Genomic DNA, 12393 nt, shown 5'->3' with positions numbered 1-12393 from the left:
AAAAGTTATAGTTGATACTTAACCAATCAACCTTTGGGACTCTTTTTTGACTAAAAATTAAATAGTGTAAGTCTAAAGATTTGTTTCTGAAAGGGATTTTGTACTTTCACGGTGAGAAAATGAAGTTTTGAATGTGCAAAAATATAAGAAGGGGCAACTTCTGAGAACAATCAGCATTTGGTGAGTTTGGTAAATTTTGCTTTCAGTAGGTAAAGTCTTTTATTCACCATTATGTGAATACTTCTACTGGTTTGGAGAAAGGTATTTTTCATGAACTTTATCATTTCTTTATGGGGAAAGAGGTAGGAAGGGGGCCCTCAGTGTAATTATACTGGATTAGCTAGCCAGTCTAGTGCAGTCAAGGTCGAAACCTAAAACTGAGCACTGCCTATGTTCAGTGAACAGTTCTTGTTACTGCCCTGTATGTGCTTTGCTTTCTGCAGGTGAGAAGTCCTGATGAACTTGGGCAATGTTAGGCAGTTGACTGTGGATGACAGAGCAGCATCTCATGTACATCAAATGTACATGAGCATTTGTTGCCAGTCTGTGTTCTGTGATTTCTGTGGCCCTCCAAACATAGCAGTAATCTTCCAGGCTTTATACAGCTACCTGAGGACTGAGTGAGGTCAGGCATAAGTCAGTGCCCTGCTGAGTCTGGTAGCTTGAATGAGAAGACCAGAAAACCTAAGTTTTAGAAAAAAAATGGACTGTTCATTATTTATTGCCTCTGAGTGATGCAGCACAACTTTATGGAGAAATACAAATCTACCAGTTAACATAAAAAACCTCTTCTGCAATGGGAAAAAGAAGGGGAGTGGAAGTCTGTTTTGCATGTCTGGCATGTGGTCCTCACTGTGTCCCTTTGCATTCTGTATGGTGGCTTGGAGCCATTCATTAATGTGTGTTTAGGAGTTTGTAAAAGCTTGGTAATGATGATGCCAAGTAACACAACACTGAGCAGAACACAGCTGGCTCGAGTTCAGCTACACTTGGAAAAGAGGCAATCAGTATTTGTTAAATGCAAGTTGCCAAAGTAGAGCTGGGTTTTGAAAAGCATTGGAGTTTAAGTCCACAGTTAATTACAGGGTCTGCTGGGTATAGAGGTACTTAAATATTGATTCGGATGTGAAAAGAGAAGGCATTTAAGTTTGTTTTTTTTTCTCAAAGGAAGCAGTGAACATGAAGCCTCAAGTCACTTCTCTGCCATGACAGGAACAAAAGGAAAACTTATGATTTGAACCAGGAGGGAGTCTTGTAAGAAGGTGTCCTTTCAGGTCATCACATACTTTGTTACTGCCAGTACATGGTCTTCACCTGCAACCTTACCCCCATTCAAAATACCTTCAGGCAGAAGAAGATTTTTTTTTCCTGCAACTTTGCTTATCAGATGATCTGAAAAATTACTGCCTTCAAAATATAAGCTTCTAGTTTGCTACTTCAGTTTCCTTAATGCGTGTCTCATCTCAACTGCTGTTTTTCTCTGGCAAAAAGTTTAAACTAGTGCTTCTGAAACAGTGTTGACTTTGCAGCTCTTAATGCACTGTGACTACTGTGCACTATAAAGAACCTTGTTAGGCAGTGATTATTGATGAAATGATGTGGAAGATTCACCACCACAATAACAGTGGTATGAAGTGTCCAGTGCACTTTCCTGTTCTGCTGTGGTAATGAGGAAAATACTGACTCCTAAAAGGAATTCATACTTCTCTGACACCTGGCCAGATTCTCACTGTTTTAGCAGGACCTTGGAGGGTAAGCAATTTTGACCCTTTGGTTATCTTTACATGGCTGATGTCATGCAAAAGCAGCACTGTAGGAAATGAAAAGCATGTGTCCCTTTTCTTGACTGTTCCCAGTATCTCTCCAACATTGTACCTATGACTCCTGGACTGTTTGTCCTAATACGGCTTAACCACTGCTGTATGTTTCCTGTGCTTTTGCATAGCAGAAGCTGAGACCAATTTTGAGGGAATCGAGAGCAAGTTTTCCTTAAGAACATCTAAAGAGCCTGATGAGGATGTTTGCTACCTGGTTCCTGGGCAGGTGGACAGCTTGGCACAGTGCAACTTCAACCATACCAGTAAAACCTTTGTGGTGATCCATGGATGGACGGTAAGAAAGGGGAGGAATCTCCCTTTTAAGCAGACTCCTGATAACTGTGCTAGATACATCAACTGAGGTATCTATACACCACAGGTAATATTAAGATATCACCTTTTTTAATTTTAAAAAAACCCAACAGGTGACAGGAATGTATGAAAGTTGGGTCCCGAAGCTGGTAGATGCTCTGTACAAGAGGGAACCTGATTCAAACGTCATTGTTGTGGACTGGCTAGTTCGAGCTCAACAGCACTACCCAGTGTCTGCTGCATATACTAAGCTGGTGGGAAAGGATGTCGCTATGTTTATCGACTGGATGGAGGTAAGACATGTAGTCACATGTCTCCTAGCACATTATGTGAGACAAAACAGCAGTGATGCAGCTGTTAATCTCCAGTTGGGTAGGTAGAGTTAAGCAGCTGCAGACAGCACTCTTACTGGACTGTAAAATCCTAGATTTGCTTCATGGTTATCTCTTACACACGGATGCCTTTTGTAGTGTATTCCAGAAACTTCACCCTGTGGTCTGTGGAGCTCTGTGAGGCCACAGTATTTCTGAAGTTTCTGAGAGGTAGCTATGAAAGACAGGTTCCTACATATTACACAGCAGCTGGTCCTTAGGAAACAGAAGTCTGCCCTGCCTTTGGAAATACTTAAGAGATATGGAAACTGGTAGGGAGAGGGTGGCTGAAAAGCTTTGGTATAATAGCCCAATGTTCTGTCCTTTTATTCTACATTTCCTTTCTGCTTAGATTTTGCATTAAGTTAGTTAACTCAAATGACCTAGTATGGCACAGAACTATGTTAATTGTATTTAGTGTTTCTTCCCTTATTTATGGCTCAAAGACAAATCTCAGTGTTTACAAATTATTTTCCCTTGTTTTCTGATGTTTTCTCCTTTGACTTCAAACTTTAAACAAATTGCTGTCTTCTGCAGGAACAATTCAATTATCCTCTCAACAATGTCCACTTGCTGGGGTACAGTCTAGGTGCTCATGCTGCTGGGATTGCTGGGAGCCTGACCAAGAAGAAGGTGAACAGAATTACTGGTAAGAAAACTTGTGGTTGTAGAGTGGAGAGTCCTGTCTCTTCCATGTTGAAATACTATATTCCTTTGGAAAAATCACCAGAATAATTGTTGTCTGTTGGCAATACTTAGGTTATGTATTCATGCTTTATTGAATCAGCTATTTCTGTAGTAGAACTGGAAAAGGTTCAGAAAAGAACAACAAAGGTGGTGAGTGAGAAGCCTTGATCTGATTCTGCACAAGAAATGAGTGAGTAGGCAGGGATTCATCAGCCATGAAAAGAGACTAGTTGGCAGAGATGTGATTGAGATTGGCCATGGCTTGGAGAAGGTCACAGTATCTCTTGCACCATGAGAACTTCAGCTGGTTGTGTTCATCCAGATGGTCATTCTTTACAGGTGGTGGGAGCTGTTCAAAAGCAACAGGAGGTAGATCCTTCTGCAGTGGTTGTAGCACCTGCAGAGCTTTTTTTCTATGGGATGCTGTGGTTGTGGGAATTTTAAATGGATTCAAGGAAAGAGTGGACAGATAATCAGAAGAGATCTACTGTGGGTTACTAAAAAAAATGACTCCTAACAGGCTCAAGTAATATTCTTGGCTGAAAATAATACTGAGAGAGTTTTGGGAAGCAGAAGGAAGTATAAATAAGCTTGCCCTGTTCTGTGCATGCTTAGATGTCTGCACAGAGTGATTTTTGGAGGCTGAGAAGTGTGCTAGATAAGACAGAATGCACAGCCACTTTGAGGCCAGTTTACAGCCCAACACCTGGAGAGCTGAGTCTGAGCTGATCTCAGTGACAAAGAAAATGCCAACATCAGCAAATGAGTCTAAGAAAATCGCTCATCTGTCCTGTCTTTACTGCTGAGAGCTTGGGAGTATCATTCAAATAGGAACCTAGCTCCCTTCTTCCTAGTATCCTTTGCCCTTTCACCTGAGCCTGGCTGTGATCCAGATCCACAAGCATGCTAGAGCATGGGCTAGGCAGCAGTTGGATAAGGAAAGGCTGACTCCTGAGAGGTGGCAGAATAAAATCAGGAGGCCAACACACTGGTCTGTCTACCCTTCCTTTCTCTCAGTTGCAGTTCTATTGCGATCACTGAGGCTGACATGTCACACAAAATACCAGTAGTGCTCTGTTATGCCCCCTCGGTGTCCAGGATGAACCTTTCCCTGGAAAATGGCATCACCTCAGCATAGGGAGGGATGGGATGTGCTCCCTGAAGTCCTCATAGCAGAGGGGGAGGCAGCTCAGACCGGGGGAGGCTAACCAAGGATGGGCAACCCAGATGCATGTCCCCACTGAGGGCTGCAGAAGAGACATGTCCCTTCACTCTGCCTTCAGTCATCTCTGAAGTAGTTGTCTGGATTTAAGAGAGAGTACATGTTCACTGGCAGAATAGTTCTGGCTGGTTTTAATGTCAGTGATGCTGCAGTTTGACAGTTAACCACAATAATCCTCTTCCCCTTAGGCATGTAGACAGTGAAGCTATGTTTTGCTTCCCGCTTGTTCCTCCAGCAGTGAGTTAGCAGCAAGACACTTTCCACAATTCACATGCTTCAGATAGAAGTTTTACAATTCTTGACAGGGGAGGGAGACACTGAGAAAATATTTACTACTTTGTTTCTTCCATCCACTAGAAATGCTATAGCTTGAAGAAGTTATCTGGGCTTCTTTACGTATGTTTACATACACCATATTTTTTAATCAGTAACAGATTTCAAGGTAGTGTATTTGATTCTCTTGTACATTTGGATGTTACTTAAATGATCCTACTACAATGTCTGCAGTGACACCAACATCATATGCAATACTCCAGCCCAATGTGTAGCTGAGTTTGACATTTATTATCATTGTTAGTATTTTTGGCAGACAGTAATCTCAGTTTTTCTTTGTGGTTCACCCCATAAAGGACTGGATCCAGCTGGCCCCACCTTTGAGTATGCCGATGCCCTTACCCGCCTTTCCCCAGATGATGCTGACTTTGTGGATGTCCTACACACTTACACTCGAGGCTCTCCAGACCGCAGCATTGGGATTCAGAAGCCTGTTGGACACATTGATATTTATCCTAACGGTGGAGGTTTCCAGCCAGGTTGCAACTTGGGAGAAGCACTCCGTCTTATTGCTGAGAAAGGCTTTGCAGGTGAGGCTGCTCTGAATCAGACAGTGTAATATCTAAAGGGAGATCTCCAATAGCCTACAGGTTTCCTACAAACAAAGATCTCGGAGGCACTTGCTATTTCAAGTGCTTTTAAAGTCATTATGTAAAGCCCAGCTTTGGCATAGTAGATTCGGTCTGTCAACAGCATTGCCCAGGGGTTTATATCATTATATGCATGTATGTATACATATTACTCCTGTTCTTTCCAGATGTGGATCAGCTGGTGAAATGCTCCCATGAACGATCCATCCACCTCTTCATTGACTCCCTCCTCTATGAAGAAAAGCCCAGCATGGCCTACCGCTGCAATACAAAGGAGGCCTTTGAGAAGGGTCTCTGCCTGAGCTGTCGGAAGAACCGCTGCAACAATTTGGGTTACAAGGTCAACAGAGTGAGAACAAAGAGAAACACCAAAATGTACTTGAAGACACGTGCTCAGATGCCTTATAAAGGTAGGTCTTGCTTCCTTACTGCTGAGCAAGACTGGTACTTCTCCTCAGCTGTGTGTCAGGGTGGGTATGTGCTTCAGCTGACAATATTGCTGCTTTGATGCTTGTGGTGAGCAGGAATGAAGTTCATCTGCAGTTTGTCATTAAGTGCAAGCTAAAGTGCAGTCTCAGAAAAAGTGTCATCTTACTCAAGGTGTGGAGGTGGGTGGTAGAATACAAAAAGGAAGGTATTTTGTAACAAGTTTCTAAGTAGCAAAATTACTAATTTTTACTCTGGGTTGGTCACTTGGAACAACTGAATCTTCCAAATTTTTTCAGTATTTTTCATGCAAATGAATTTTTCCTATTGGCAGATCTCAGCCTGATGAGCAATTTCTTTAAAGATATGCAACCACCAGACTTGTGCCTTTCATAGTGCTTTTGCCAGAACACTAGCCCTCATTAACATATCACAGTGCTTCTTGATTCTCTTGCCACAGTGGTGAGTCTGAGGAGGTCACTGCCAGAAAGAATTGGAGGGGAAATAGCTTCTGAGTTGGATTGTACTAGTTCCCTAGCTTTGCCTGTACCCCACTGTATGCTCATTATGTGTGTTGTGTGATGGACCAGCAAGCAGAAGGCACATTCCTGCAGTGTTAGAACAGTTGCAAGACTAGCGTTTTGTTGGCATTTAGTGCTTGATCTGAGTGCCAGTGGGTTGAATTTTCTCATTAGGTTCCCTCTATGAGGAGGGCACAGCTCATTTGTTTCAAGTCAAGGATGGCAAGTCTTACACACTTGTAACAGGTTTGAAGGTGATACTGTAGACTCTGGAGTTATTATAGTGGCAGTCAACTTAAATGGAGAGTTTAGTTGCAAGAACTGCAGAAGTGTTTTAGAAATTGTGATTCTCTTGCATCCTCATCTTTACCTCCTCACAAAAATAGTTCTCTGGATACCTGCAGGAAACTGAACTCCTTGGTTTAGTGATGCTGGCATATTCTAGCCTAGAGTTTTTGCCACCAGCAGTCTTTTTGGGGGTTGAGATTTTTCCTAATGGCCTTTTCTTTGGTGTTCTTTCAGTCTTTCATTACCAGGTCAAGATCCATTTCTTTGGAAAGACTAACACTACCAAGACAAACCAGCCATTCCTGATCTCTCTCTATGGCACTCTAGATGAGAGTGAGAACATTGCTTTCACACTGTGAGTAGCTACAGAAACAACTGCAATGTACTGTTGAGGCTACTTAACTCTGTTAAAGTCCTAGCTGAAAACCTTGTTCTAGCTCCAGCTATAAAAATCTTACAGGGTCTCAGGATCTGCTTTTGTCCTTGATCAAGCTCTTGATAAGAGATGTCATATATAGAAATGTGAAGTCTGACCTGTGGCTCAGCCTAATAAGAATTTTTCAAGTGTGGCAGGCTTCTTGTTTTCTTCTCTTTTCAGTGTCTTTATGCCATTTTCCAGCTGTGTTAAAGCTCCATAAAAGCAGACTGCAACTTAGAGTTAATTGTCCAAGTCTGAAGGCCTCTGTGCAGAAGCTGAGGGAGACATGGGATTTGCTTCCACAACTCTGTAAATAAGCAGTAGTCTGTGCTTACATCACTGTACATGGGCTGGCAGGGAATGGGGGTGGAAAGCACCAAAGTCTGTTTTTTACTCTGAGGAACATAAACTGTTCCTGGCTGGTGCTTGTCTGGTTTCTGAGAGCCACCAGCACTGGAGAAGGCGCCCCTTGCCTGGCAGTCTTTCCCAGGATTTTATTGTTGCAGAAAGCTTTTTCTTGTGCCTTTATAAAAAGCTTAAAAGTGTTATTTCCTTATTCCATCCATCAGAACTGTGGAGAAGGTTGCTTCCTTCTCTGAAGTACATAAAATCTTTATTCTGTTTCACATCACTTTTCTTTCTGTACAACAGTTCCCATCTTTTTGTTTCTTTTTCCTTATTCCCCTGCCCACAGGCCTGAAGTCTCTTCAAACAAGACCTTCTCCTTCCTGATTTACACAGAAGTGGACATTGGTGACCTGCTTATGCTGAAGCTGCAGTGGGAGAAAGACACTTTCTTCAGCTGGTCAGACTGGTGGACTCCTTTTACATTTGACATCCAGAGAGTCAGAGTGAAGTCAGGAGAGACTCAGAAAAAGTAACTTGTTTTGATTGTTATAAGCTATATTAGTTTAAATATTAGACAGTGTTTCCTGATTCCTTTTATCTCACAGGGCGGGACAAAACATGGAAAGCAGTTACAAATGGGTGCAGCACTGATCAGGGCTCCAGTGGCACTGAACCAGTATTTATGTCACCCAGCTTCAGTTGTTTACTTCCACTGGGATCTGCAATCTGTAGTTTTACTCCCACATAACTGAATTGCATAGCACTGTCTCAAGTGCCTCAGGTTAGTTATAATAAGCAGAAGAGGATGTCCATGAACCAGCATCTCTGATTCTATTTGCAGTACTCCTCCTTTCCTTGGACACTTGCATAGTTTTTTTTTGTGAAGAGCATGCTTAGAAGGAAACTTTTAGAAACCCTTCCAAAAATGTGTTTGCACAAGAAATCATTGCTTCCTTAAGCTGGCTTTTCTTCAGAGTTGAATATCTGAATGGTGGGTGAAAGCTGAAACACATGACTATTGCAGGATGTTGCTAATGCATGAATGTTAAAACAGAGTCTGAACTGAACTGCTTTGACCTGAATTTTTTGAAATGCTCATGTTTACTGGACATGAGCTCTGTTAGCAGAAAATGGACCCAGAACAGAGTATGCATGTCCTATTTACAGTATTGTGAATAATACGTTCCTCCTTTGAATAAACAAGGCAGTCACTTGATCAAAGAACAGTTATCAGAACCGAACAAATACAGGGGTGGGGGAAGTACTGATAAATAGAAAAGCAGCTGCTCAGGTCTGAGGAAATTGGCAGCATACTTAGTTTGCAAACATTTGAGGGAGTAATTCCAAGATCATTCACCTGACAAAAAAAAAAATCACACAAGGACGGGTCCAAGAGACTTTGAGATAGAGCTTCTGCTTTTAGCCACAAGATTTTATGCAGAAGACCAGTGAAAGTTATGGCTGTAGTCTTAGGTACATGCATGATGCAATTACCAGCTTTTTTTGCACAGTGTTTATTTTGTCACAGAATTCTCTTTTAAAAATTTCCTCACATGTTTATAAAGTAGTAGTGCCCCACATGACAAAGTATAAAGACTACTTCCAAGCACGTTCCTACAGTTAAAAAGAGACATCTAGCTCAGTCTTGTGATTGTCCAATATTTATTCCACAGGGTGGTGTTCTGTTCTCGAGATGGCACCTCGCATCTCAGTAAGGGAGAAGAGGCAGCAATATTTGTGAAATGCTTGGAGCAGCCTGTCAACAAGAAGAGAGGAGGGTATGAGTGGTGACTATGGTTTCTGGTTTGGGTGAAACTTGAGTGGTAGCAGGAGGATCTAATAAATCTTCCCAATTTAGTTGGTGTGCACTACTCTTCTCAAGGCTTCAGAAACATCATAACTCAGGCTAACCTGAGGTTTGCTTATGTTAGCTTTGATAGCTTAAAACCCCCTAATTTGGTTCTCTAACCACCTCAACCCCAAGATGTGGTTGCTAGCATGTCTGAAAAGCAAGTACAAGTCACTATTTCTCACATTCACATGGTGGGCAAGTGTAAATAGCTGTTAGAGGAGGTTTACAGACAAGGCACTAATACAAAGAGGAAACCGTGCCTCTATCTAAAGATGCCCCACATTTACCCTTAATTGAGGAACATCCAACCATCCATGTTGAGTCAGTCCAGAGCCCTTTCTCCTCACTGGCCAGCAGCATATTCAGAAACTGATGCAGAAACTGAGCAGGTATACGCAGGTGCTACCCCTGGCTCACTGCTTTCTGCTGACAACTGTCAGATGAGTGGCTTTGAGATTTGCATCTCTGATTTGGTTCAGATATTGAGTCTTTGTGTTTAAGAGCCCTTGGTGCACTTTAATTTTTTGATCAATATTTTTTCTGACCCCTCTGAAACTTTCAGATGTGAGGCCAGCTTTATTTGGACTTTATCCATTAACGTTTGAGCTGGAGAAGTGGTTATATTTATTTTAGTGCAATTTCTGTGTGTGAAAGGTCTCATGGGGATACTTCTAGACTGAGATCTAGTTCTGCATAAAAAGGCATGTGTGCTGACCTTCACTCCAGGGCAATGACCTGGGGAGGCCTTGAGAGCTCTGTGTGTATATCTGATATGTAAAATCAGGCAGCAGCCAGGAAAACCCAAGCACTTCATTTATTTTCCTGTTAAGTAGTATTTTTTAAAAATATTAAGTCTCAAGAATAAGACAAAAGGAACAAGTATCTTATGTCTTCCTCTTCACCATGTTTGTCTTCCCTCCCCACCTCCCCCCACAGTGCCAAGAAAGCCTCTAAAGAAAACTCTTCTCATGAATCTGTGTGACAAGAATGAAGACTTTCCACACTGGGGAAGAGAGAGTTTGTTCATCCCCATGGATTGGATATTCAGAACCAAATATATAGAAATATTTATCTGCTGCTGGCTTTTTGCCTGCTATTTCTAGCTATCTTAGGAGACTTCTTGTAAGGAAGCCTCAGCATACAAAGTTATTAATCATAAAGATACATTATTCAAATAGTTAAAAACAAGAAGAAACCTGCAAAACAATTTGCCGAAGGCTTGAGTGCTGGGAAGAAATAAGTAATTTTGCTTAATCGTGGTGCCTTGTGACAACGTTTTTTGACATCAAATCCTCTATAGCAATATTCTAGTATTTATTGAAAAGAAGCAAAGCCCTATACCTGGCTTTTCTTTCTTTTCAGGTTTTCTTCTGGCTTGGCTAACTGAATTTTCAGACAGTTCAGTGGCTGGAGTTCATTGTCTGCAAGTGTGTGTTTAGCAAATGAGTAGGTTTCTCATGTGAAGACACCTTTGCTGCGTGTTACTGAAAGATGTCAGGGACTGTCTTAATATGGGGATGAATCTTCTAGTTTGTGGTTGTGAATGTGTTGTACTGGGGGTAGATGCCAGTGCCACTTAGCAATAGGTATGATCTGTTAAGCTATATACTTCTATGCAGCTTACCCTCAAATAAATAGCAGTTGTAGAAGACAGCAGTACCAGTGTCCTATGCAGACATTCAACTTTTCATCTGTGTTTTCATTCTTTGCATATGAAGCCATCCAGTCTCCAACACTCTGTGAATAAGGAATGCAAAGGAATTGAGCTACCAGAAACTGCAGGAAATGGATTTACTTTTTCTTTTTTCCCACCACTTACTTGCATCCTCTATGACAAAACTGTGACTGTTTCTGTGCTCTTTGACACCAAATATCAGTCGTGCAGTTGAGTGGTTCCTGTATGTAGTGCAAGTGAATCCACTTGACAGGTGACAAGCATGTTCATGTTTCTCTGTACTGGAACTGTGATTGCCCATGATGTACCTTGGCTTGTTGCTTGACTGTGATACAGTGCTAGATCCTAGGAGCTGCTTGGTTTCCTGATGTGAGGTGGAATTCAGCAAGTAACAGGAGCTGTGACAGTTAAAAGAAGCCTTATTGTATGATGTACAAGAATGAATGCTCTGTAAAACACTTAAAATAGACGTGCTGCAGGTTGCCAAAAATAGATATATTGAAGGCATTCTGCTTCCCCTTTTTTAGGTAACATGTAACTTTTCTAGTGCCCTGAAAGATTCAGTAGTCCTCTTTTAGCTTACTAGAAGATAAACTAAATGCTGGGGAGGCAGAAAGGCTTGAAGGTAGACATTTTGAGAAGTGTAATGTGAGCTATTGATGCTGGGTTTTGTTGTGTTTTCCTGCATGTGCAAGACAGTGTGGAGGTGGTGATTTCTCCAATATCATCCCATCTTGAAAGCAAAACCAACATGTATGCATTTATGTGCACAACTTGTTTGTTGTTTTTTTTTTCTAGCTGTGGCTGCTAGTATATTTGGGGATAAAAGTCTTACAGTGCAATATATTGGAATATTAATAACTCTGAAATTGCTCACATTTGATTTCCTAACACTTAAAGCACAGCAGAGATGTGATGAGTCACTGAGGGTGGGGTTGAGTATTAAGCCACTGCCTCTGAGACCTCTAAAAATAAATAGAATTATTCCCTAGAGACTTCACTTTTTGTTGCAATTTTCTCTTAAGAGCTCTTTAGAAATAAAGTGTCTGAACAGGTGTGCTGTTAATACAGGATCAAATACAAACACATACAGAATGTGGATACAAAATAGTGAAGGTTCTTGTACATGAGGACACATGATTTAGCTTTGGATGTTATTTATTAGCTGTAAATAATATTTATGTGTGTAAAAGTAGTTTGTATATATTGCTAAAGTTGCTGACAGTCTCTACAGTAATACAGTTGTGTGGTATTAATCCTGTATATAGCTTTCAGAGACTTTTAGCAACAAACCACTGCATTATTTATGTGGTTAATACTTTTTTTTTAAAGAAAGCTCCTAAGTTTTGTACAGAATGGAAACTTATGGTTTTAATAAAATTCTCAAACTGATGCCAAAGTCATTAGTTTCCTTTTGATCAAACAATCTGCTGTATATCGTTTATGTGAAAGCCATAGCCTTTTACTTGGATTCTGGAATGAAAAGATGGGGTAAGACTTTTAAAGCAAAGTGATTTTCCCCCCCCCCCCCCC

At 41.3% G+C, this 12393-nt stretch overlaps 1 protein-coding gene across 1 annotated transcript; it reads left to right on the top strand.

Moving 5' to 3' along the window:
- Window positions 1–1082: 1082 nt before the first annotated feature.
- On the top strand, window positions 1083–12259 carry LPL (lipoprotein lipase). The gene is made up of 9 exons (XM_026866214.1): window positions 1083–2112; window positions 2243–2422; window positions 3038–3149; window positions 5039–5272; window positions 5500–5742; window positions 6802–6922; window positions 7680–7862; window positions 9007–9111; window positions 10122–12259. The coding sequence occupies exons 2-9, from the start codon at window positions 2252–2254 to the stop codon at window positions 10165–10167; spliced, it is 1215 nt and encodes a 404-aa protein (XP_026722015.1). The 5' UTR covers window positions 1083–2112; window positions 2243–2251; the 3' UTR covers window positions 10168–12259.
- The last annotated feature ends 134 nt before the right edge of the window (window positions 12260–12393 follow it).

The sequence above is a fragment of the Athene cunicularia genome (assembly GCF_003259725.1).
Source record: "Athene cunicularia isolate RWA chromosome Z unlocalized genomic scaffold, athCun1 chrZ_part2, whole genome shotgun sequence".
Classification (NCBI taxonomy): domain Eukaryota; kingdom Metazoa; phylum Chordata; class Aves; order Strigiformes; family Strigidae; genus Athene; species Athene cunicularia.
The sequence above is the reverse complement of the archived record's forward strand: the minus strand, read 5'-3'. Positions and strand labels throughout refer to the sequence as shown.

Coding starts and splice junctions, on each gene's coding strand:
- LPL (XM_026866214.1), top strand. CDS start 2,252: ATGTATGAAAGTTGGGTCCCGAAGCTGGTAGATGCTCTGTACAAGAGG. Junction 5,743..6,801: donor TGCTCAGATGCCTTATAAAG/GTAGGTCTTGCT, acceptor GTGTTCTTTCAG/TCTTTCATTACCAGGTCAAG. Junction 7,863..9,006: donor TCAGGAGAGACTCAGAAAAA/GTAACTTGTTTT, acceptor TTTATTCCACAG/GGTGGTGTTCTGTTCTCGAG.